General features: G+C 62.5%; 1 protein-coding gene across 23 annotated transcripts in view; it reads left to right on the plus strand.

Annotated features, from left to right (window-relative positions):
- Positions 1-22,491, plus strand: part of BAIAP2 (BAR/IMD domain containing adaptor protein 2) — a gene marked incomplete at its 3' end in the record, with an annotated part of 71,838 nt that overhangs the window by 41,746 nt on the left and 7,601 nt on the right. For 4 of the 23 annotated variants that reach the window (XR_014257400.1, XM_082440941.1, XM_082440942.1 and 1 more), the window contains exons 5-13: positions 267-338; positions 954-1,091; positions 12,296-12,448; positions 15,150-15,374; positions 15,555-15,756; positions 16,403-16,604; positions 17,580-17,648; positions 18,063-18,225; positions 20,079-20,113. Coding sequence is in view for 20 of the 23 variants with exons in the window: in XM_082440941.1 (XP_082297067.1) it covers positions 267-338; positions 954-1,091; positions 12,296-12,448; positions 15,150-15,374; positions 15,555-15,756; positions 16,403-16,604; positions 17,580-17,648; positions 18,063-18,225; positions 20,079-20,113 (1,259 nt within the window). Of the gene's footprint in view, positions 1-266; positions 339-953; positions 1,092-2,947; positions 3,116-12,295; positions 12,449-15,149; positions 15,375-15,554; positions 15,757-16,402; positions 16,605-17,579; positions 17,649-17,928; positions 18,230-20,078; positions 20,114-20,865; positions 22,393-22,491 lie in introns of those variants that run through there. The other 19 variants (XR_014257399.1, XM_082440955.1, XM_082440954.1 and 16 more) reach the window with 16 other exon arrangements.

Raw genomic sequence — 22,491 nt, forward strand, 5'->3', positions numbered from 1 at the left:
CAGTGGGGCGGCGGTCTCTGTCTCCCCGAGGGAAGTGGAGCCTCCGTGCCTGTCGAAGGCCGCGCTTCAGTTCAGTGCTCGCTCCCGGGGCCGCCTGGCTCCGCGGGGCCCACCTGTCCCTGTGGGGTCATCGGCTCATGGGTCAGACAAGCTCCTCTCTCCCATTGGGGTGCCCAGCGTCCCGGATGCCATGGTCGTGGTGACCGCCCCCCCCTCCCGGGGCGGCCACACGTCGGAGCTGACGGCTGTTTTCTCTCCATGTCCAGCTGAAGTCTTTTCACAATGAGCTGCTAACGCAGCTGGAACAGAAGGTGGAGCTGGACTCCAGGTACCTGAGCGTAAGTAGCGCCTGCCCTGTACCTGCTGGTCACCCTGAGCTGCTTGGCCTCTGCTGTGTGTGAATCCTTCCCTCCGTCTGAACGGTTTTCATCTTCCTGTGAGCTCTCCATCCTGTGGGTTTCCTGCAGCTCCTCTGACATTCATGCCCATTTGAGACTAAATGTGACCCCGTGAGTGGACTCTCGTGTCTGATGCCCCACGTGCCAGGTTCCGCTACCCCCACCTCTCGGCCGCTTTTTGTAAAAACGATGTGAGGCAGCCGCCCTGTGGAACCTGTGTGAACTCCTCTGACCCGCTGTCGTTTCCTCGAGTTCTTCATGCCCCGACCCTGCCCTGTCGCCTCTCCCAGGTTGACAAGAAGGGCGAGGGGCTGGGCTCTGTCAGTGTTCATTACATGATTTGATCTGAGGCGCTTCCGGCCCTGGGGTGGGAGAGAGGGAGGCTCGGCTGGTTTTCCCAGCCCTGATCTTTACCTCCAGGGTGGGCAGAGCTGAGGCCTCAGGTTTGCAGCTGCGCAATTCCTGCCGTCCACGGGGTCGGGGCCGCTGTGGCCCAGTTGAGAGCGGGAGGGGCGCACCAGCTCATTGCCCGTGGTTTTGTTGTTTGAATCTCAGGCTGCGCTGAAGAAATACCAGACGGAGCAAAGGAGCAAAGGTGATGCGCTGGACAAGTGCCAGGCCGAGCTGAAGAAACTCCGCAAGAAGAGCCAAGGCAGCAAAAACCCCCAGAAGTACTCGGACAAGGAGCTGCAGGTGGGACTTGGCCGCCGCGTGCTGGGGGCTCAGCCTGGGGACACACAGGAGCACTGGGGCCCCGGTTATGGTTTTGGGACTTCTCGGGCCTTTTAGTGAGCGGTGAAGGGCAGGTGCTCTTGTCTGTCCCCAGCACTCACCCTTCTTGGTCTCGGGGGGCGAGGCTGATCCCTCCTGATGAAACTGGGTAGAGCCAGGCTCCGCTCTCCTGGGGGATTTTGGGTGGTGGGTGCCCGGCGTCCCGGAGCCAGCAGGACAGCAGTCCCATCCTGTAGCCTCGGTGGGTGCCAGAGGGCTCTCCACCAAAGGAGCAGAACCCAGAGGGAAACTTCCTGCCTGTTCCTCTGGATTCCTACCTCGGTGAGAGATCCCAGACTGTTACTCTGATTGACTTGTGAATGCCTGCTCCCAGCACAGACCCAGAGACCCCAGGGCAGGTAGATGCTGGCTGGTCCAGCATCTCAGTGACCCTGCAGTGTGAGGCAGATGGCATTGCAGGGCACGGGAGGGGCAGCCCTGGTTGTAGACGTTACGTGCTGGGGTGAGGGACAAGGATTTAGGACAGCATGGCCTGTGACGGGAATGGCCCTGATACACCTGATTCACCAGAACCCTGCAGCCAGTTGACACAGATCAGGCCCAGACGCTGCTCTCCAAGGTCGCACGTCTCAGATAAGGAGGAGGAACAGGATAGCCCCCAGTGGTCAGCAGTGGAAGCTTCCCCTGGGCACAGGCATGGGGGTGACCCCTGGGGTGAACCCCTCACCTCCTGAAGCCCCACCCTTCCTGCCAGTAATCTGGGCAGTGAGCCTGGGCGCACTGCCTGGGGCCCTCTGTGCATGGTGCACGCACATGCCCCATGGTGCCCACACCGCTGCGCGCAAGCACCTCTGGGGCACGCCAGGGCCAAGAGGCCGGTCCTGCCCACTTGAGTGCGGCATAGACTAGCAGGCCCCCTGCTCCCCCGGGGCGGCCCGGCCTCCGCGCCCCTCTGTGCCTGAGGCACCCAGTGGAGAGGATGGGTGGCGCAGCGGCAGCTGAGAACCGCAACCCGCCGCGTGGGAGGCAGCCGCCAGTCTCCTGCAGCCCCTTACTCAGGTGTGTTCCTCACGTAGTCGCAGTAACTCAGCTCCCGCCTCTCTGTAGCCTCCCTTCCCCAAGTCAGACGCGTTTCCCCACATCCACAGTCTCGTGACCATCGTCTCTAAGACCGTCTGTAACCCGTCACCACCTCGAGGCCTCCCCGCCCCGCGGCGAGAGCACTGCTGCAGGGAACCCTCCCGAGTCACCCCCGCCCGGGATGTGCTCCTGGGAGCGGGTCGTGAGGTCGAGGCTGGAAAGACACCTGCACTGGTGTGTGTCCATTTTTCTGTTCTGTCCCATCCTTGACGTGTTTTGCCATTTTGTTTCCTGAAAACCTTGACCTGCTGCCTGGGAGGGCAGTGGCCTCCTCAGCGCCCTATCTGAGGGAACCCTGGGGACTGGTTTGGAGGCCTGGTGACAGGGACAGGAGGCTGGCTTTCCAGGGGTTCAGCCTGTGCAGCCCCCGCCCCTTAAGGTGCTTTTTTTTTGGTGACAGTTTCATCGAGGTAATTCACATACCATGTAACTCACCCGTTTGATTTTGAGTACGTTCATAGCGTTGTGTAACTGTCACCACAGTCCATTTTAGGATGTTTTCACGGCCCCAAAAAGAAAGCCCGTCTTCACTAGTCCCTCCCCGCCCCCCAGCGGCATGACCGGTATCATACGACATGTGACCTTTTGCGTCTGGCTTCTTGCCCTCAGCGTGATGTTTCTGAGGTTCGTCCACGTTGTGTGTGTCAGTGCTTCGTTCCTTTTTATCATCATGTACCCGTGCTTCATTCCCCTTTACGGCCATGGACTCGGAGGCTCCGTCCTGTGCCCGAGGCCCTCTCCCTGGACGAGCTGGTGCTGCTATGACCAGCTTGCTGAGAGCCGTCAGAAGGGACTGTGTCCCGGCCGGTGCGTCCTGCGGCTGGGAGAGGACAGGCCGGGCAGAGGTCAGTGCGTGTGGGCTGGCGTCATCCATGGTGTTCACTCCTACATGACTCGGAGCCACATGGGCCTGGGTCATCGTGACTCTGCTGCCTCTGGTTCCCAGTGGCCCACTCCCCTTGCCCCAAAGCCCCCGCCACCCACTGCAAGACCTCTCTCTTCGGGAGAGCCTTGACTGCTCCACTCTGGAGTCTGGGCCTGCAGGGCCGAGAGGCTGGGATCTGCTCCCCCAGCCACGCAGGGCCAGGGGGACACAGCACGGGCTCTGCAAACCTTAGTCTTTCCATACAGGCAGTTGGGTAGTGGTTCTCTCCTTGCAGGGGGCCTCCCAGCAGTTCCCCAGCTTGGTGAGGCCGGCCATGTCCACCCTGGCCTCCTGGGACCTGGGAGACATCCAGTGCTGACCTTTCTTCCCGCGTCCAAGAGTCACCCCACAACTGAGGCTCCCCTCTGCCCTGTCTCCTCAGCACAGCCCTGCTGCCCCCGGTGAGGCCCAGTCCCCTCCCGGTATCTGCCCTGAGGCTCTCGCTCAGGGGCCTCCTCTTCGCCCCCCTGTGGCCTGTCCCCGCCTGGGCACAGCCATGAGGCCCTGGCCGTTGGGTTTGGGTTTGGATCCCAGCTGTGCCCCGTGTGCACTGGCCGTGTGGTCACGGCAAGTTCCATGTCCTCTCTTGGTTTCCCCGCTTGTGAGGGGTGTACCTCGGCCTTCCTCCCATCTCAGAGCAGGAAGGGCCCTGGGGCCTGAACAAAGCGAGATCACCCCTCCCCGTTCTGTGCACTTCCTCGGTTTCCCTTCTCTGTCCCACCCCCTCCCTCGTCTTTCCCAAACCCACCCCACCCCCCTTCTCTACCTGTCCCTTAGCCTCCTGAGGGTGCTATTGCAGTGATCCTCCTCCAGTAATCGAGTTCCTCCCGGGAGGGCTGGGGGCTGTGTTCCATGCTGTCCCGCTCGCCGTCCAGCCCAGGCTGCTGACGCGGTGACAGGTGGCATGTGGTGTTACTCCGGTCGTGGTTGTCTTTCCAAGGGTGGGAAGCAGAGCGACAGTCCAACCGGTGTGTTTTTTGTTCCCTGGTGGCGCTGAACCTGAGAGGCCAGGCTGGGGCATCCTCAGTCCCTCCCCCCGCGTCTGCGCTGGAGGGGGTGGGCGCTCAGTGTGCTCTGAGACGGTGGAAGGCACGCTGGCCGCCTGGCCCATGGATGGTTCTGGCCTACCTGGTGGCCTTGTGGAGGTGCCCAGCCCACCTGGGCATGTGAGGGTCCTTTGGCACCTGGGTCTGTTCCTTCTGGTTCTTGGAACCTTTGCAGACCTGGCCAGGAGCCAGGGCCTGATGTCTGCTTTGAGGTGTGGCTGCTGGGGGCTGGGAGGGCCCTAGGCACCTTTTGGTTTGACAGCCCCTCCCCTCCCCAGTTTCCCCTGGAGGAAATGCCTGGGCAGGGCAGGTGTGCTGAGCCGGCCCTGCCCCTCGCCTTGGCTGAGGTCCTGCTAGTCACAAGAAGTTCTTTAAGACACTTTTTTTTTAAGTACTTTTTCTTTTTTTTTTTTAATTTATTTTTGGCTGTGTTGGGTCTTCGTTGCTGCACCCAGGCTTTCTCTAGTTGCGGCGAGCGGGGGCTACTCTTCGTTGTGGTGCGTGGGCTTCTCATTGCGGTGGCTTCTCTTGTTGCGGAGCATGGGCTCTAGGTGCGCAGGCTTCAGTAGTTGTGGCACGTGGGCTCAGTAGTTGTGGCTTGCGGGCTCTAGAGCTCAGGCTCAGTAGTTGTGGCGCACGGGCTTAGTTGCTACATGGCATGTGGGATCTTCCCAGGCCAGGGATCGAACCCACGTCCCCTGCATTGGCAGGCGGATTCTTAACCACTGCACCACTAGGGAAGCCCAAGACACTGTTTTCCTGAGGAAGAGCAAGACTCTGTTCTCCCTGTCTCCATTTCTTAGAACGGCTGACACCCCAGCTCTCACGCAGTCCACTCCGGTAGCGGATCAGCCGTGGGGGCAGCTCTGTCCGTCCAGACTGTAGTTCACGGCCCTGGCCTGGAGAGCGTGGCCTCGCCTGGACCCACAGGACATCCTGGCCACTAGACCTGCTTACTCCAAGCAGATGTGTTTGCACGCTGTCACCAAGTGGGGGCAGGATTCCAGACTGGGCCCCTGGGGAGGTGGGGAAGGACCCCAGGCACCCGTGGTCCCCCCCCTGCTCTCTTGAAGCCCCCTCTGTATCCCCAGGGTCTCCACTCCGGGGACCTTCACTGGGGCCTGGGTCACATGTAGCCCAGTGGGCAGTATGTGTAGGTGGGCGTGGGCCTGGGCCCCACAGCTGGCACAGGGACCCCACCTGGGCATCCCCAAGCCACAGAAGCCCCTGGGCTGACGTGAAGTGCAGCGCCTCTTCGCAGAGGCGGTGGGACCCCCAGACCGACGGAGCCCATGCAGCTCTGTTTTCTAGGTATGGATACGCTGCCCAGGGCTCCCACGGGTGGATGCAGGTGTGGGCTGACTCAGTGGTCCCGAGATGGGTGGACTTCCTTGGGTCAATCCCTGGGGTCACCTGTGAGCCTTCTGGAGCCCCTGGTCCATGTGTTTTCCCTCCGCGACTGGAGCTCAGCGTGGGCAGGATGCTCTCCAGGGAGGGCAGAGAGGCCCCCGAGCACCCGCCAGGCAGCGGTTGACCCTTGGAGCACCTACACACCTCCCGCAGGGCACCTCGGCTCCTGAGCGGGGCGGAGGCTTGTCCTCTGTGAGCGTGTCTGTCTGTCTGTCAGTCCATCTGTGATGGGCTCCCCGTTAGTGGGACTGGGCCAGTTTCGTGAACTGCTGATAATTGAGACTGTGTTTTGGGATTTCCAGCGAGAGAATTGATTTTAATTATAGGTCAGGGAACAGGCACTTAGAGGCATTTGGGGCGCAAACTAGGACAGAGGTTTTTTTTCTAGAAGTAGGGAGCACACCGAGTACTGCCCACACGGCTGAGGTCACGCCCTGCACCTCTGGTCATGGCCGTGCTCGCCGGACCAGGCGCTGACAGAAGCGCCCATCTGTGTGGAGGCGGCTACAGGGGACAGTCAGTGGAGGACGTACCGTGTGTCTGACGGGGCGTGGTCACAGGCCTCGTCTGGTGCCCTGTCTCTGGCCCAGGGTCCCCCTCCCCAGGCATGCGGGTGCATGGTTGTACTTTAGCCTGACTGTCAGGTTCTCAAAGCTTCGGGGTGATTCTGACGGACAGCCCGGCCCCTGGCTGGTTGGCGGTCTCCAGGGCTTCAGACGGAAGGGTCCGGGCTGGGGTGGGACTGGTGCCGAGAGCCATCCCGGGTGAAGCACTTTGGGAAGCAGTGCTGGGTGGAGTTGGTCAGGCTCTGGGTGCACGATCCCCTTATAGATCGGGAGGGACTTGGCCAAGGATTTCTCCCGTTTCTGTTTCCTTTGGCCCCACCCCCAGCCCAGCTCTGATTAGGCAGGAATCCTCGTCCTCCAAGGGACACCATGACTGTTAGAAAACCCAGCAGTCGTCCGTGCCTTTGGGATTCGCGTTGGTGTGTGGCCGGCCAGTGGGGGCCACGGGGAGGCAGTGTGTCCTTCCCACCCCTTGTGTAGGTTCTGAGCTCTGAGGGAGGGGCCGGCAAGACCGCAGCAGAGGCGAGAGCCCGGGAAGAGAAGGCTGGAGGCAGATGGATGGGCATGGGTGTGGGGCGGGGTCACCCCCAATGTGGGCCAAACCTTCTGCCCGAGCGCAGAGGGCCAGGGCCCTGGACGGTCCCTGCCGGCACAGTGCCAGGCTCTCAGCAGCCCAGCACTTGGAGCTGCTGACACAGGCAGGCTCCTGCCGTTGGGAGGGCAGAGGGCCCACCCACCCAGCTGGGGTTGAGGTTGCCAGGGGCCCCCTCCTCTGCTCTGATCCATCTTCCCCATTCCCTCTCTGAGCCGCAGAGAGCGGGGCCTCGAGTGTTCTGGGTGTGGGGTGTGGGCTGTTGCCGGGGCCTGTGCTGACTGAAGCAGGCGGTTCCTGCAGTTTGCTCCCCCTCACTGGGCTCCCTTGTTCTGGGAGGCGCCTCCAGATTGCTGTCTGAGAAAGGGGAGAGATTTGTTCTATTTCAAGGGATGTGTAATTAACAAAGCAAAAACAAAATAACCATAATTTAGATCTTCAAAAAAGATAATGGCAGAGGCTGCTCCTGTTAACACGTGGAGTTTGATGGCAGTGGTTTAAGCCCCTTATGCGTCTGCTGTTCTCATTTTAAAAAGCTCTTCAGTGTGAAAGGCGGTCTGTGGACAAGGCACCGCATCCCAGCAGTGGGACATCTTCTTTCCTTGGAGTATAAGCAGTTAGGGGTCCTCCTGGAAAAAAACAACTGAGAAGCCAGAAGCTACTGCGCCCTCTTAGGGCTTCTGTGTCCACAGATGGTATCAGGATTCTCAGTCCTCTGGGGGACTCTGTCCCTTCCCCTGGTCCCCCCCAAACCTACCCCCAATTCCCCAGATCAAGCCGCACAATTCCTCCTCCAGACTGGGCTGCCTACTTGGATAGCACCGTGGGAAATCTGGAGCATCTTATGCTGTCAGAGCTGGGAGGGCTTTCGGGGGCAGCACCAGGCACACCGCACCTGTCTTTTCGCACTGAGAGGTGGGCATGTAAAAAAGTAAGAAGAAATAGGTGAAGTGTTTTATTTAGTGGCACATGTCTAGAGTGTTATTTAGACACGCAATCATTATAACAAATACTAGTGAGGTATTTTGCGTTCCTGTTTTTCTGCTGAGTCTTTGAGGTTGGATATGAATTTTGTACCTGCAGAACCTCCAAGATCACGTGAGGCAGGGGCTGCCATGTCGGGTAGTGACAATCTGGCTCAGCCCCTGAGGAAACTGAGACCCAAAGGGTCCAGAGACTTGGCAGGGACCACCCAGTAAGGTGGGCACAGGAGCCCGGGCTCCACCCTCCTCCAGGTCCCAGGGCAGCAGAGCAGACCTCAGACCTGGATGGCGTGGATCCTGGAAGTTTGGCGCACTCCCTGGTGGCCACCCAAGGCCTTGGCTCAGCGTGCTCACAGATTGCTGAGACACCCATCCCCTTGGGCCTCAAGCCTTTGTCAGCATGTCCAGCCCACTGGTGTGGACAGAAGTGGCCCCACGTTCTCTCCTGGGGTCTGGGCATGGGGATGCCCATGGGCGCACCCCTCCCAGCACATCCTTTCTGGACACGCCGGCGTGTGAGTGTACTGGGCAGGGCGTGGGCAGTGGGATCTGTTTGGTCACGGACCACCCCCACCCCCCCACCCCCCGCCAATCTAGTGATGGCTGTGGGCCCTTTCTCAGGAAATTGGGAAGCCCGGGGCCCATGGGTCCCTGATGCCTGCAAGAGGCACTGCACTTTCTGCCTAAGGATGTGCCCACAGCACATTCCCCGCAGAGCTGCCTGCTAGCTGTTGCGTCTGCTGGACCGTGGGCGGGAGGGCGCAGTTGCCCTCTTGTTCAGCCCCGGCCCCAAGCCTTGCTCTGAGCTCTTGTGCTTAAATGAGATTTTTAAGGGTCCTCCAACAATCCACTGAACCGCTGCCACAGCCCTCACCAAGCTTCACCCACTGACCCAGGCTGGCCTCCCTATTCTTGGCCTGGGTGCCGAGTGCATCAGACCAGGGAGTGGGCACAGGCCCGGTCAGCAGGCTCCAGGGAAGCCACCGGCTGCCCCCAGAAGGTGCCCAGTGACTGAATGCAGCTTGGGGGCGTCCGATTCTGGCTGTACCTTCCTGTACATCACCGCTAAGCGAGTTCCCTCCTTGTCTCCTTGGAGTAATGGTTACCAGTGGTGACAGCTGAGGCCCAAGGATTCCGCTGTCATTCACCAGCTGCAGCGGTTAGGGGCAGCGTTGGTGTTTTGAGAAACGTGGGAAAGCCACGATGGCCTATCCGGTGAGGGAAACCAAAGCCTCGGGTGTTTTCTAGAACGCCCCTCCCCCACTCTGAGTCACCGGCTTGCTCCACAGAGGAGAGGAGACATGTGTTCTGATCACTTTTGTCTTCTCGGATTACAGGGCTGTTCAGCCCAGGGTGACTAAGTGGGAGCGGTCTGTGGGTCTTAAATGCTTTCAGCTGGGTGTTTCTATAGTGCGGTCTCCATAGCACCCGCTAAGCAAGGAGCAGGGGAAGGTGGGGGCAGGGAGGATGCAGGACGCCAGGAGCCTGGCTGCGGTGCCTGCCTGTGGCAGGGACCGGCTTGGGCCGTTTTCTGGGACCTGTTGCTAAGTCATCAGAGCTGTAGGGTCAGGCACGTTCTGTCCTCTGCACGTCCAGAGAGCGCGGACACTCCTGCACATTTGGGGGGTGTCCCTGCCGACAGTGGCCAGCGTGGCCTGGAGGCTGCAGCGGGGGGCGGGGCGGGGGTGTGTGTCCTCCTCCTCCGCCCGTTCGAGGGCGAAGCTCCTCACTTGGCCTGGATTTCTAGAATCTGCCCGTGAAGTGGTGGCCTCTCTCCCCAAGAGGCGGCGTCCTGGGAAAGGAGGTCAGGAGGGCCTGCCGTCGTTCCTTGACAGAAGTGGCAGCCAGTGTCCTGGCCGGCTAGCGCTCTGCCCAAGCCAGATGCTTGGTGTGGGGACCGTGGAGGAAGGGTCGGCTCTCCGCGTCCTCGTGGCCCCCGCCTGGGCTGGCCATCCCGGCCAGTATAGCTCAACATCTCTCCTGCCCTATCCCAGGCAACTGTGGTCCCTGGGAAGACACTGGGTGGCTCTCGTAGCCCCAGGTTCCCTGCCTGAGACCTGAGCTGCTCCTGGCCATTCTTGGGATTCGTTTGAATAAATGGAAATCTTAAAAATAAACCACCACTCCCTCCCCCGGCCCAGGAGGCTGCCAGGCAGCTAATGAGGCCAGCGCCCCGCGCCATCTCGTCCCGAGCTGGTTTCTCTCCCCTCCAGGGAGTGGGAGCGTTGAGGTGAAAGATGTTACCGCAGCCTGAAAACCCAGAAACCGTCAGCAGGACAGACGGGGACGCGGGGCCGGCACGAGGAGGAGCCGTTCTCAGCAGCAGGCTCAGGGCGGGCGGACCCTGGGGGCCCACGTCCCGGTTTACGCTGCTGTCCTGGGGTAACCGCTGGAAGAGGTGCCTTTCCCTCCCCAAAGTCCCCAATTAGGGGACAGTGGGCGGTCTCCCTTGGGCCTTCCTGCATGAGGTTCCGTGCTGACCTCTCAGCGCCTCAGCCCCTCTTGCCTGGACATGGGGTCTCCACGTGCCTGGCTCACCCTGAGCCCACCCCTGGCCAGCACTGGAGCAGCCCCCAGGGAGGGTGGGAGGTGGTGACCCAGGGAAGGGCTGGCCGGCTGGGGCTCGTCCTGGGGTTAAAACACAAACTCCTTCCGGAGCCTCGCAGCGACTTTTTCTGAGGCTGCCCCTTAGGGGGCTCCCAGGACCCCAGCCGAGCCCCTGTGTGCAAGGATGAGCAGGCCAGGCCGAGGGAGGCGTCTTTGTTCCCGGCTGGTTGAAGCCTGCAAGTCCACGCCGATGTCCCACTATCCCCCGGACGGGGTAGGACAGCCACGGAGCAGAGCGGGCATGGGACCCTCTGGGGGATTTCAGTCTAGCATTGGGTGTTGTTTAGGTGATGGGGCAGGGGCAGCGGGGGTGTGCATCAGGGTCCCCCTCTCTGAGGGAGCCCAGCCCCTCCAGGCCCTTCTGTCCAGAGGGTGTTCCCGCCCCCAGGCTTCCTGTCCGCATAGGGGCTTCGGGTGTGAGCCACTCCCCCTTGGTGGGCGGCATCTGAAGGGACCTCCCCACACAGCACAGCCTTGCCCACGGTGGCCTCCACAGGCCCCCAGTAGCACCCCAAATCTGCAGACTTGCTCCCCCACTTCCTGAAGGAGCCACAGTGCAGGGGAGGTTCTGCAGGAGCAGGGACTGGAGGCTCTGGAATGCGCACATGTTTCATAACCTGGAGAAGAGCACTTGGAGCTGCTCGGGCTGCTGGGGCTGGGAGGAGGGGGCGGGGGCGGGGACCAGCGGCAGTGGAGGCAGGGAGCAGGGCTGCCCTGGAGGCCTCTCTCCTCCTGCACAGACTTTCTCAGGCACCCCCACCCCACGGTGTGGCCGGCCCTGCGGCTGCTCAGGAGGACCAGGGCCGGCTCCTTTAGGGGTGGGGTAGTGGCCTGGCCCATTTTGGCTGCCCTCCCAGGGCGAGGAGAGGGGGTTCAGTGTTGAAGGCGGGGTGATCTGCAGGCGTTGGAGGGGGGAGCAGGGTCCCAGTCCTGGTGGGGGCGCTGGGCAGGCCCTGCCTGGGGCAGTGTGCTCACTCACGCTGACAGAGCTGTGTGCTGGTGAGAGCACTGGGGACGGCCCACGCCCGGCAGGCGGGCCCTTGCCCTCCCGCTGAGCGCTGCTGGAGGGGAGGGGAGGGGAGGTGGCAGGAACAGCCTGCACTGCGCCCACCGGCTCCGCACCACCCACCCACGCTGAGTCAGAGCTGGTGGAGGAGGCGGGGGAGGCCGCCCCCTCGTGGCCTGGACCTGCCCTTGCCGCCGGAGGATGGGGCTTGATTCGGCAAAGGCTGCTCCCTGGCCGGCCAAAAGAGAGCGATACCAGCTTGGGGAGGGGGAGTCTGTGCCCCGCGTGGAGCATGGAGGAGAGAGAGGGGAGACAGGAAGAGGGCTGGCAGGGCCTCCCACACCCAGGAAGCCGGGCCCTGCAGACCCACACCCAGACGCGGAGGGGCCTGCAGGCCTCCCTGGGACAGCTGCCCCCAGTCTTGCTGGTACTTTGTTACTGAAACTTTCCAACCTGCAGAGAATGTTCTGGTGTGCCCCAGCATCAAGCGCGGTCTCCTGTGTCTGCGTTCTCTGCCCACACCCATGGGATCTGGGTGTGAATTAGTTATTCTCCAACACACAGTGCCAGCTGAACTTTCCTGGTCTACCGAGCATTAGGGTGGCTTTTGTTATGTTTGGAGTCCGGGTCCGAGGGAGGTGACCACTGCCACCAGCCTCACCAAGCAACCTGCCAGCATGGTCCCCACACGTACGGCTGCCGGGGCACCAGGGGGCAGTGGCACAGCAGGGCAGCCCCATGGCCAGGGTGAGTCACACGGCCAAGCCCCACACCGGTGCGCTGGCCAGGAGGTGTGCTCCCCCTGCGTGGGGCCGCCCAGAACTGGAGGTGATCGCGTGCTGTCCCGTCGCTGGCTCACCTGCCTCTTGTACCCCCTCTCTCACCCCCAGTACATCGACGCCATCGGCAACAAGCAGGGTGAGCTGGAGAGCTACGTGTCTGACGGCTACAAGACTGCTCTCACTGAGGAGAGGCGGAGGTTCTGCTTCCTGGTGGAGAAGCAGTGTGCAGTGGCCAAGAGCTCCGCCGCCTACCACTCCAAGGTGGGTGTTCACTCTGCGTGGGGCCGAGCCCTTGTCGGCAGAAACGACGGCTTCCCCCGGGGGCACCAGGACGCGTCCAGCCTGGAGCTGTCGTGAAGGAACACTGTGCTGAACGTCCCGTGTGTTTCGGATTTCCCCAGGGCGAGAGTTCTGGAAGGAGAGTTACCGGGTTAAAGCTGCAGATGCTTTAAGACTCCCGTTAGAAGTTGCCGGCTATGTTTTTGAGAGCACTTACACTAACAGCCCACTAAGAGGGTCTCCTCCAGGGATCAAGCTCCTTGGGAGGGGCTGCAGTGCCAGGGAACCCCTACAGAGGCCAGCTTAGGCCCCCGGGGCCAGCGAGACCCAGAGGACACACCTCCCCTGCAGGGACGGGTAGCTTCACTGGGGCTGCTGTTCCTGTAGTCCACAGTTAGGAGCTGGGGTGGGGTCAGAGCTGTCTGCGGGAACATTCCAGAACGTTCTGAAAGTTTAGGTGTGGTTAGGCAGCTCAGCCAACCAGGGAGGCCCTCGTTTGTGTCCTTTTTCCATAAAGGGCTTCTGCGGGTCAGCACCTCATACACATGCTTGATCTGACTCAGCTTCTGGTCCCCAGGCTGGAGCTGCCAAGGAGACAGATGCCCTCCCTCCACGGAGAGGCTCCTGCTTGCCTGGGCCTGCCCAAGGGCCTGCTGCCACCACAGGTGCAAAGCAAGGACAGTGACAGGACTTATGTCCTTTGCAGGGTCGGGGGTCCGGCCACCCCGCTGAGTGGGGCTTTGCCGTCAGGTCCTGTGCCCCCGAGGGCTCACTGGCAGCAGGGCGGTGCTTGCTGCAGCCGCAGTTCTCTAGCAGGGCCACCGCAGCGCCCACGCGGCCCTAGGCAGCACTATGGCAGGCGTATGCGCCCTCTGGCGGCTGGGCCCTGTGACTGGTCAGGGAGAGCACAGGCCCATCCGTGCCAGAAGGGCAGGAAAGCCGTCCTTTTCCAGGACGCCACCATCTCCGTCTCCTGGGGGGCCTGATCGTGTGTATGCGAGACACGACAGCTGACTTTCCAGGGAGCTGGACGCCAGCCCCCTGGTAGGTTTAAAAGAGGCACAAGCCCCCCGGGCTGGGGCACCGGGGCATGAAGGCAGGACCACCCCAGCCTATTCCCAGCAGCAGGCGCCCGGCATTTCCCTGTGCCTGGGCTCAGGCCCGACAGCAACAGGGCCATCATCAGGGTGGGAGCCCTGGGCTGCGGCGCCCTGATCCTGGGTTGTCCCTGTTAGTACAGGGTCCCTGCTGACCCGCTTTCTCACCACCAGCCCAGACCCATCAACTATTTCTCTCAACCGGGAGCCAGTTAGTAAATATCTCCAGTTTTGGCTATTGCACAGAGAAGTGGCCACAGATGGGTAAACCAACGGACGTGGCTGTGTTCCAGTCAAACCTTGTTCACAGACAAGCAGCCAGCCCTCGGGCGGTTGTTTGTTGGCCCCTGGTTTAAACTAGCAGGTGGTAGAGGGGGCCACGGCCTGCTCCAAAGGGCTGTTTGTCCAGCAGCCTCCAGTTTCCCCATGTGGACGCCACCTCCCTGCCCCAGACACAGGTCAAAAGAAGTGGGAAGAGAGACTTCCCTGGCAGTCCAGTGGTTAAGACACGGCGCTTCCATTGCAGGGGGTGCAGGTTAGATCCCCGGTCGGGGAACTAAGATCCCACATGCCACGCAGCACTGCCAAAAAATAGGGGGGGGGAAAAAAAAAGGTGGGAAGATAAGTGAGGAGAGACAGTGAGGGCTGGACAGACCCTTCCGAGGTCCTGGAGACCATGACTGCCCCAAGCTGGGGGGCAGCTCCACACAGGGGGGGTCTGGGGTCTGCAGTGGAACATGGGTTGTGTCACCTGTTGCAGGTAGGGTAGCCCACTTTGGTCAGAGGGCCAGGAGAGGAGAGGGGGAGGGCACAGCTGCACCCCAGGCCCTGAGTGTGTCCATGTCGTGGACACAGGGCCCCTGAATGGGCTGCAGGGACCCTCAGGCTGCTGTCTCACTTCTGGCTACACCCCCATCCTGGGGCCCTGGTCAGGCCTGTGGCTTCCTCATCCTTTGTCAGGCCCTGTGCTCTTCTGGCTAGCTGTGTCCTGGGCAGGCCCTGGTGCACACTGGAGGGACAGCTGGGCTTGCGGGCCCCTGGGTGGTGCCCTGATCGTAGCTGGGCTTTGGGCAGCTCTGTCCCTTCCCCACGGTCCCCTCTGTCCTTGCGAGGTTTCCTGGCCCTCAAGTCTGCCCAAGTGGCGCTCTTCCTAGTATCTCAGGGTTTGCCCACAAAGGACCTTTCTGTTCGGTGGCTGACCACTTGAGCACCTGTCCATTTCATCTCCCTCAGGCCCCTGGGGAGGCCCCACCCTGATCAGGCCTTGATTTGATCTCATTCCTGGGGGTCCCTCAACTGCACAGCTCACTGCATCGTATCGGCCCCTTTCCCAGGTCGGGGGTCAGGGACTTACAGGTGGCTCATCTGGCTGTAAGGCACCCCACCTGGCGAAGAGCAGCCCTAGCCAGGTGTGCCCCTCCCGGGGTGGGTGTGTCTCTTTAGAAGCCTCCCAGTGCCAGGCGGGAGCCAGGGGGCTGCATCAGTGAGGTCGGCAGCAGGCCCTGGCCTCCCGCAGCCCCGCAGGCAGGCTGCAGGAGCCTGCGGCCGGCCCTCATTCCCACCCTGTTTGGCTTTCTCCGCTTCAGGGCAAGGACCTGCTGGCGCAGAAGCTGCCGCTGTGGCAGCAGGCCTGTGCCGACCCCAACAAGATCCCAGACCGCGCCGTGCAGCTGATGCAGCAGATGGCCAGCAGCAATGGGTCTATACTCCCCAGCGGCCTGTCGGCCTCCAAGTCCAACCTGGTCATCTCAGACCCCATTCCGGGGGCCAAGCCCCTGCCGGTGCCCCCTGAGCTGGCCCCGTTTGTGGGGGTAAGTCCTTGCTCTGTAAAGCTTTATGGGTGTGTGGGGGGATGGCCCCCCCTTGGCACCAATGGTTGGCATCCCGTGGCATCTGGGGCGCCCCTGCTGGGGGCAAGGGGTTCTCCACACTGGCCTTACCCGGGCCGGGCCCTCCTGCCACACCGCCCCCATGCCGCCTCTTCCCGACAGCGGCTGTCTGCCCAGGAGAACACGCCTGTCATGAATGGCGTTTCGGGCCCAGACAACGAGGACTACCACCCCTGGGCTGACCGCAAGGCCGCCCAGCCCAAGTCCACGTCTCCTCCGCAGTCTCAGAGCAAGCTGAGCGACTCCTACTCCAACACGCTTCCTGTGCGCAAGAGCGTGGCCCCCAAGAACAGCTACGCCACCAGTAAGAGCTCCGCTGGGGCCCCGGCCCTGCCCCCGCCCGCAGTAGTAACATCACACCTGAGGGGAGGCTGGGGAGGTCCGGAGGCTCGCGAGTGTGTGTGCCTGCGTGCAGCACCCTGGGGCCCCTTTGAGATTGCCTTCCTGGACCCTTGGGCTTGGCCAGGCTCCCCCATTAAGTGAACATGATAGGGCGGGGTGGTGTGGGGACGCCAGCAGCTCAGCTGGTGACAGGAGCAGGTGAATGACGCTGGGGAGGGCTTCGCTGACCGTGACAGTTTCCCGCCCTGCCGTGTCTGCCGTGGTCGGCACTCTCCCTCCCGCAGCCCCACCGGTGGCCTCGGCCCGTGAGGGTCTCCTGATTAGCAGATGGCAAAGCTGAGTCTCAGGCCCAGAGAATTGCCCCTGCTGATGAGTGGCAGGTCGGAGACTGAATCCACACACACCCCAGCTCCCAGGTCCTTCCAGAGTCTGAGCCAAACAGCCCTGGAGGCCTGGCAGTCGTCCATCAGGATGGACAGTCCACCTCCAGGCCCACCTGGGGCCTCCTAGCATCTCACCATCGGGCAGCTGAGCTGACGGGAGGGTGACCGTGCCCTTACCCACTCGGGGCAGAGATCCCCCTCACACCTGCCCTGTCTTCCCGGCAGCCGAGAACAAGACCCTGCCCCGCTCGAGCTCCATGGCAGCTGGTCTAGAGCGCAATGGCCGCATGCGGGTGAAGGCCATTTTCTCCCACGCGGCTGGGGACAACAGCACCCTGCTGAGCTTCAAGGAGGGCGACTTCATCACCCTGCTGGTGCCCGAGGCCCGTGACGGTTGGCACTACGGCGAGAGCGAGAAGACCAAGATGTGAGTCCTGTGTGGGCGGTGGGAACGTCGGCCTCATGACCTGGTCCTCAGACGTCCTGACTCTGGGCTCTGGGTCCTCCTTTGAACTGATGATCCAGGTCCCACGCTTCTGTTGGGAGGGACAGATGTAGCCGAGGGCCCCCCACCGTCCCTCACTTGCACATCCCCTGACTCAGCCCATCACCCCACATGTGCGTGTGCCCTCCCGGTCAGAGAGGCCAGCCTTCCACCCCAAAGCCTTTCCGTGCATGTGAGCAGCCCTCGTGCTGGGGTTCTAGAAGTGGCCTTGAGCCGGATGGGCCGCGCCTTCACGGCTTAATTGAACGCCTGTTGCCAAGAGGCTGTGCCAATGCCTGGCTCTTGCTCAGCCAGGGGCCGCGCAGGTCAGGGGCTGTCCCCTCCCACTGCCACCGCCACCACTGTTGTCTGCATGCATCTGTCCGCGGGGTGAGAGACCCCTGCCCCAGGGCAGAAGCAGCCTGCCTTAGCCGGGGAGGGAGAGGCTGCGCTGAGCCTGGCTCTGGCCTCCTGGCAGCCGCCACCCTTGATGGGGAGCTCTGAGGAGCAGGGGCACCGGCAGGGCACCCGCATCCCCAACACCACGCCTGCCTCCCCCCAGGCAGCCTCTCACGTTGGTGCCGTGGTTCTGTGTGGCCACTTGGGGCTGAGGCCCTGCCCAGCTGGGCCACGTGGCAGGAAACCAGTTCTGTTTGTTGAAGAAGTAAGAGCCTTGCCTGGGTCCTGGCACCTTCCCTCACCCCCAGCCTCGCTCCCGTCCGGAGCAGGGCAGTTCCGAGCTGGACGCACACCCCGCGTGGGTGCAGGGGTCTCCTGGTCTCCCTGGAGCGCACACACGTGTCCCCTCCTCAGGTGCAGCCAGGCCAGGGAATGGGTGGGACTTGGGCCGGATGGCAGTCGGCCCCCATGCCGGAACGCAGAGGCCCCTGCACACTCTGACAGGGTCTGCTCTTCCAGGCGGGGCTGGTTTCCCTTCTCCTATACCCGGGTCCTGGACGGCGACGGCGGTGACAGGTTGCACATGAGGTGAGCATGCCGACAGGGGCAGGTGGCCCGTAGCTCTGGGGAGGGGCTGCACGTTTGAGGCCCTAGGGTGCAGGGGTGCAGAGGTGCTCTGAGGGTGGCGTCTGAGAGCCCCGGGGGTCGCTGCCAGCTGTGGGGGGCGGGGTGGGGGCCCCGTGAGCCCCCCAGGTCCCTCTGGCCCTCGGGAGAGCAGGAGACTCGCTGCCAGAGCCAGCGAGGGGCTGAGCGGCTGCCATAGGGCTCGGCTCCCCTCCCGCCTGCACGCTTCACACCCCGCTCCTAGGCGGGGGCTGGCCCACTGGGGCGGCGTGGCCGCACCCCAGGCCACGGAGAGCAGCCTCTCGTCCCGCCGTGTTTGCGGGGCCCGTGGGGGCCGGGCCGGGCCCGAGCTGACGGCCGTGCGCGCCGCCCCCCCAGCCTGCAGCAGGGCAAGAGCAGCAGCACGGGCAACCTCCTGGACAAGGAAGACCTGGCCCTCCCGCCCCCCGACTATGGCACGTCCTCCCGGGCCTTCCCCGCCCAGACGGCTGGCACTTTCAAGCAGAGGCCCTACAGCGTGGCCGTGCCCGCCTTCTCCCAGGTGAGCTGGGGGCCTTGGCAGGGGCCGTTGATGGGTGGGCTCGGCCGCAGCCCTGTGTTGGCACCTCCACTGGAAGGCCGTGTGCTCGGGGGTTTGGGCCTGGCATCTGCACCCCTGCTGTGGCCACCTCAGGGGACACGGCCAGACGTCCTCTATAGTCTCAGGGCTCTAGAGAAGGCACGGCGGCCCCTCTGCCTGCCCTTCCCTCGGGCTGGGGTGCTGCCGGCCTTGAGACTGCTCTGGACGCATCATCTCGGGTGGAGCCCCTTCCCTGAGAGCCGTGGGGCTCCTGCAATCATGGGTCTGAGTGCAGACGAGCCTGAGACGTGGCCAGAACCTTCTAGTTAGCGTGTTTCTGGGGCCCTCAGGAGGCAGGGCCGGGCACGCGTGGTCAGGCCACCTGGTACCAGGCGACCAGAGCAGAAGACTGAGGCTCGGGTCCCCGGTGGATCCCCTGATGGATCCCCCAGTGTGCCTGGTGGTCTTGAGGTCAAGGCGGGGCTGGGGTGTGAGTGTGGACGGTGCTGCACAGCTCTGCCGGGGAAGCTCGTGGGGTGGAGGGGGCCCAGGCCTCCAGGACGTTCATCTGCTGTGGCTGCGTGGTAGGCAGGGGCCAGGAGCTCTGTTCTGGTGCCGCTCTCTAGGGCAGGGCCTCCCTCGGTTTGGGGGTTGGGGGGCCCAGGCAGAGGGGAGAGGAAGAGAAGAGAACTCAGATCTCTCTAGGATTTGGGCAGCCAGAGAGTTGACCCAGCAGCTGGGGCTCCTGTATTGACAGTGTGATGTCAGAAGTGGGTGAGGCAGGGAAGGGCTCTGGGTACGTGGTGGCCGACTCTCCCTGTCCAGCTGTCCCTGTCCGGCAGCTGTCCTGTCCTCACCCACCCCTCCTTCCTGTGAGGAGGGCTCAGCTGGCACATGCTGTGTGAGGTGTCGAGGGTGGAGGGAGCTGTCTTCAGGGAATTGACGGTTTAGGCAGAGTGAACACGTGATTCGAGACAATTTAAGTGGTGAGAGGGGCAAGGCCGAGGTGGTGTGGCCAGACCCTTGGATGGAACCTTTCGGAGAAGGTGAGGCTGGGACCAATGGCCAGGGCAAGCAGCAGGGAGGGAGAGGCTGATCCCGCCTTGGGAGAGGCGTGGCGCCTCGGTGGTGGGGGGGTGGTCACAGGGCCAGGCTGCTGAGCAGTGAGACGCTTCAGTCCCTCTCCAGCCTTACCCAGGCCTCAGCTGGCCTGGCCTGGAGGGGTCTGACCACTGCTTGCTCCTCTTGCTTCCTGGTCGCTGGTTTTGGTTTTGATGCTTAGAGGGCTGAGGAGGGTGTCCCCAGTAGCCCTCAGTGGCTTTGGGGCGGCAGCTGCTTCAGGGCCAGGAAGCTGCGACTGGGTGTGGGGCGCTTAGGGGCCGGCACAGGCGTGCATGAGGCAGGCGTGCAGGTGACCTTCGGTGCAGCCGCCCTCCCCACGCCAGCCTCCGCCAGCCTGGCTTCCCCGACCCGGCTCCCCAACGCCCCACAGTCAGTGGTTTCAGCCTCTGAGTTCCCCAGGAAGCCCTCACCTGCCAGGTGTTCCTACCATATGACTTGCAGGGCCTAAGAGCCATAGGGAACATGGGTGGAAGGGCGTCATGAGGTGATCTGTCTTGTGTGTGCCCGGGAGCGTGAGCTCACTGTCGGCCGCTGGCCAGATAAGGAGGCATCCCTGTGAATTTGGGAGGTCACTGCTGAGGTGGGGAGGCGCCTTTCATGTCCTCAGCTGCAGGCAGCACCGCACACCCTGGGGTTAGGAGGGGACCCTGCCCTGTAGATCTGGCCTCACCCCCTGAACCCCAGCCTGACCTGTTTTTTTCTTTCCTCCCCAGGGTTTGGATGATTACGGGGCACGGGCTGTGAGCAGGTAAGGGGTTTTGAGACTCGTCTTGGGGAGCTGTGGGTTTTGGGGAGCTGTCCCACCGGAGGCTGGAGTTGGGTGGCTCCCCTCCCAGGCCTGCTCTGTTGGGGCCTGGCTGGAGACCATGGTGTCTCCACTCTGAGTCAGTGAGCGGGGCCCAGGGTGCCTGTTCTCCGTCCCTCACCGCGCTGTGCCTTCCCCCCGTCCACTCTGTAGGGCAGGGCCCTCAGTGCAGGATGCCCTGTCCCCTGGCAGCAGCCCAGGGTCCCCAGATAACGCCAAGTGGGGGAAGCAGCCCCTCCGGGAGCTGCCTTCGTGCTCCCCTTGCGGGCGGGTGGGTGGGTGGGAGCAAGCCGGGCCTGGCCCTGTGCCCAGGCCGGAGTCAGGGACCCACTGCAGCCACTACTGGGGCTCCCATTCTTTCCTGGTGGGGCCCTCGGGCTGCCCACAGCCGCAGCATGACCCCCTCGCCTGGTGGTTTTGTGGCCCTGCTCTTTCCTGGCATCCAGACCTGCTTGTCCAGACCTTGGCCAGGAGGGGGGCCCACCCCTGGGCTCGTCTCTCCAGAACCAGCCCAGGCTGGTGCAGATGGCTCAGGGCTGCAGCCTCCTGAACCCCTGACCTGGGCTCAGCCCTTGTCGGGCTCTGGGGGTCTCCTGTCACCACTCCCCCAGGGCCAGGTGGCCAGCCGCGTGGCTGGGAGGGCAGCTGCGGGGGAGGTGTGCGGCCCGGCAGCTGTCCTGTGCTTTGTTTCGCAGCGGCAGTGGCACGCTGGTGTCCACAGTGTGAGGACGCTGACCCCGGGCAGCTGCTGCTCAGAAGAGCTCCCGCCGTCCCCTGCCCCCCCCGTCTGTCTGGTCTCCGTCGGTTTCCTCCTCGGCTCTCGTTGGTTTCTTCCTGGGTTGTTTCTCTTTCCCATTTGCCCCCTCACCCCCGCCTTTTGGTTGGTGACCCCAGACTCTGTGATCCCCCAGGGTCCATGGTGCTGCCCCATCTCCGCTCCCTATGTTTACACGCCCCCACCCGTGTGTCGGGACCTGCCGCCGGGCAGCGCGGGCGGGGTGTCCTCGCCGCTGCTCGCCATCCGCCGTATTCATGACACGCTGTCCCTCTTTGAAGGCTCACCGTGAGCCAGGTCTAAAAAGTTTGAAGAAAAAGAAAAATCTTAAAAAAACAAAAAAACAAAAAGATGAAAAACAGGAAAAGGACTTTTTTTTCCTGAAAAACAAAAACAGATATGCATGGACTCCGGTGTACGTACTGTTATCTCTGCATCTGACCCCCCAGCACACGCTGGCACCTGTGTCGGGAGAGGGAGGGTGCTGGGGGCTCCACGAGGCTTGTGGCCCCGGGGGCATCCTTCCAGGCCGCACCCAGAGAAGGGCTCGGGCCGAGCCGGGGGGCCTCCTGAGGAAGCTGGCCGCTCCTGTGAGGGAGGCCACAGCCCCCAGCCCTGCCTGCCCGCCAGGCCGGGCTCCTGACCGCTTCCTTGTCCCGGACGCCGTTGGACGATGTACAGACCAGAGCACGGCGCCAGCCTCGGGGCGCCGTGACCGTGACTGCACAGTGCACTGGCGGGGAGGGGGACCGGCCACACTCGGACATTCCAAAGACCTCCAGAGACCACCCCCAACCCCACGTGTTCTGGAAATCATTTCTCTAACCAGCCTGTGAAGGAGTGAGGGCGGCTCTGGGCGCTACACCCCCGCACCTGCCATCGGGGAGCAGGCAGTCCCTGCCCAGTCCTCCCTAAACGCTCTCGTCTCTTTGTGTGTCTTGGTGACTTCAGAAACAGACATGCTGGACTTAGTGGCTGCTGGTATGGCCTCTTCACGCCTTGAATCTGGGAAGTGAGCGAGGGCGCAGCCGCTCCGCCCTTCCCGCCACGGGAGCCCCCGTGAAGCTGTGGACGCTCCCTTTTCTGATGTGATTTAGCAAAACCCTCCCACCCCCTCCCGTGGACTAGGACATGGCTGGTAGCATTTGTGAGAGAAGCAGCTCAAGACGCAGACAGACCCTGTTTTATAATTAAGGAAAAAACAAAGCCAGAACATGGACCTTTGTAAAAAGAGCCTTCTATGTTGGTGTTCTAATTTTGCTAAAAGATCTCAAATCCAGGGGATTCCATGCTCAATGGATGAATGTAGACACAAAACCGCAAAACTTGTATGAAGATGTAAAGTGCTGAAAATATTTTTCCTGTTTCCTTTCGTCTTTTTTTTTTTTTTTAATCTGAAATTGTGCCCTGTACTGCAGTTGTTTGAATAAAAGTTTTATTTATTGCATCGAGTTGGGTGTGGCGCCTCCTTCCAGCCCCTCTGCGTGTGTCCGGGCCACACGTGTGTGTGCGCAAAGCCTGGCCTCCTCGCCGACAGAATAACCAA

This window comes from Balaenoptera physalus (assembly GCF_965194825.1).
Source record: "Balaenoptera physalus genome assembly, chromosome: 20".
Lineage (NCBI taxonomy): Eukaryota > Metazoa > Chordata > Mammalia > Artiodactyla > Balaenopteridae > Balaenoptera > Balaenoptera physalus.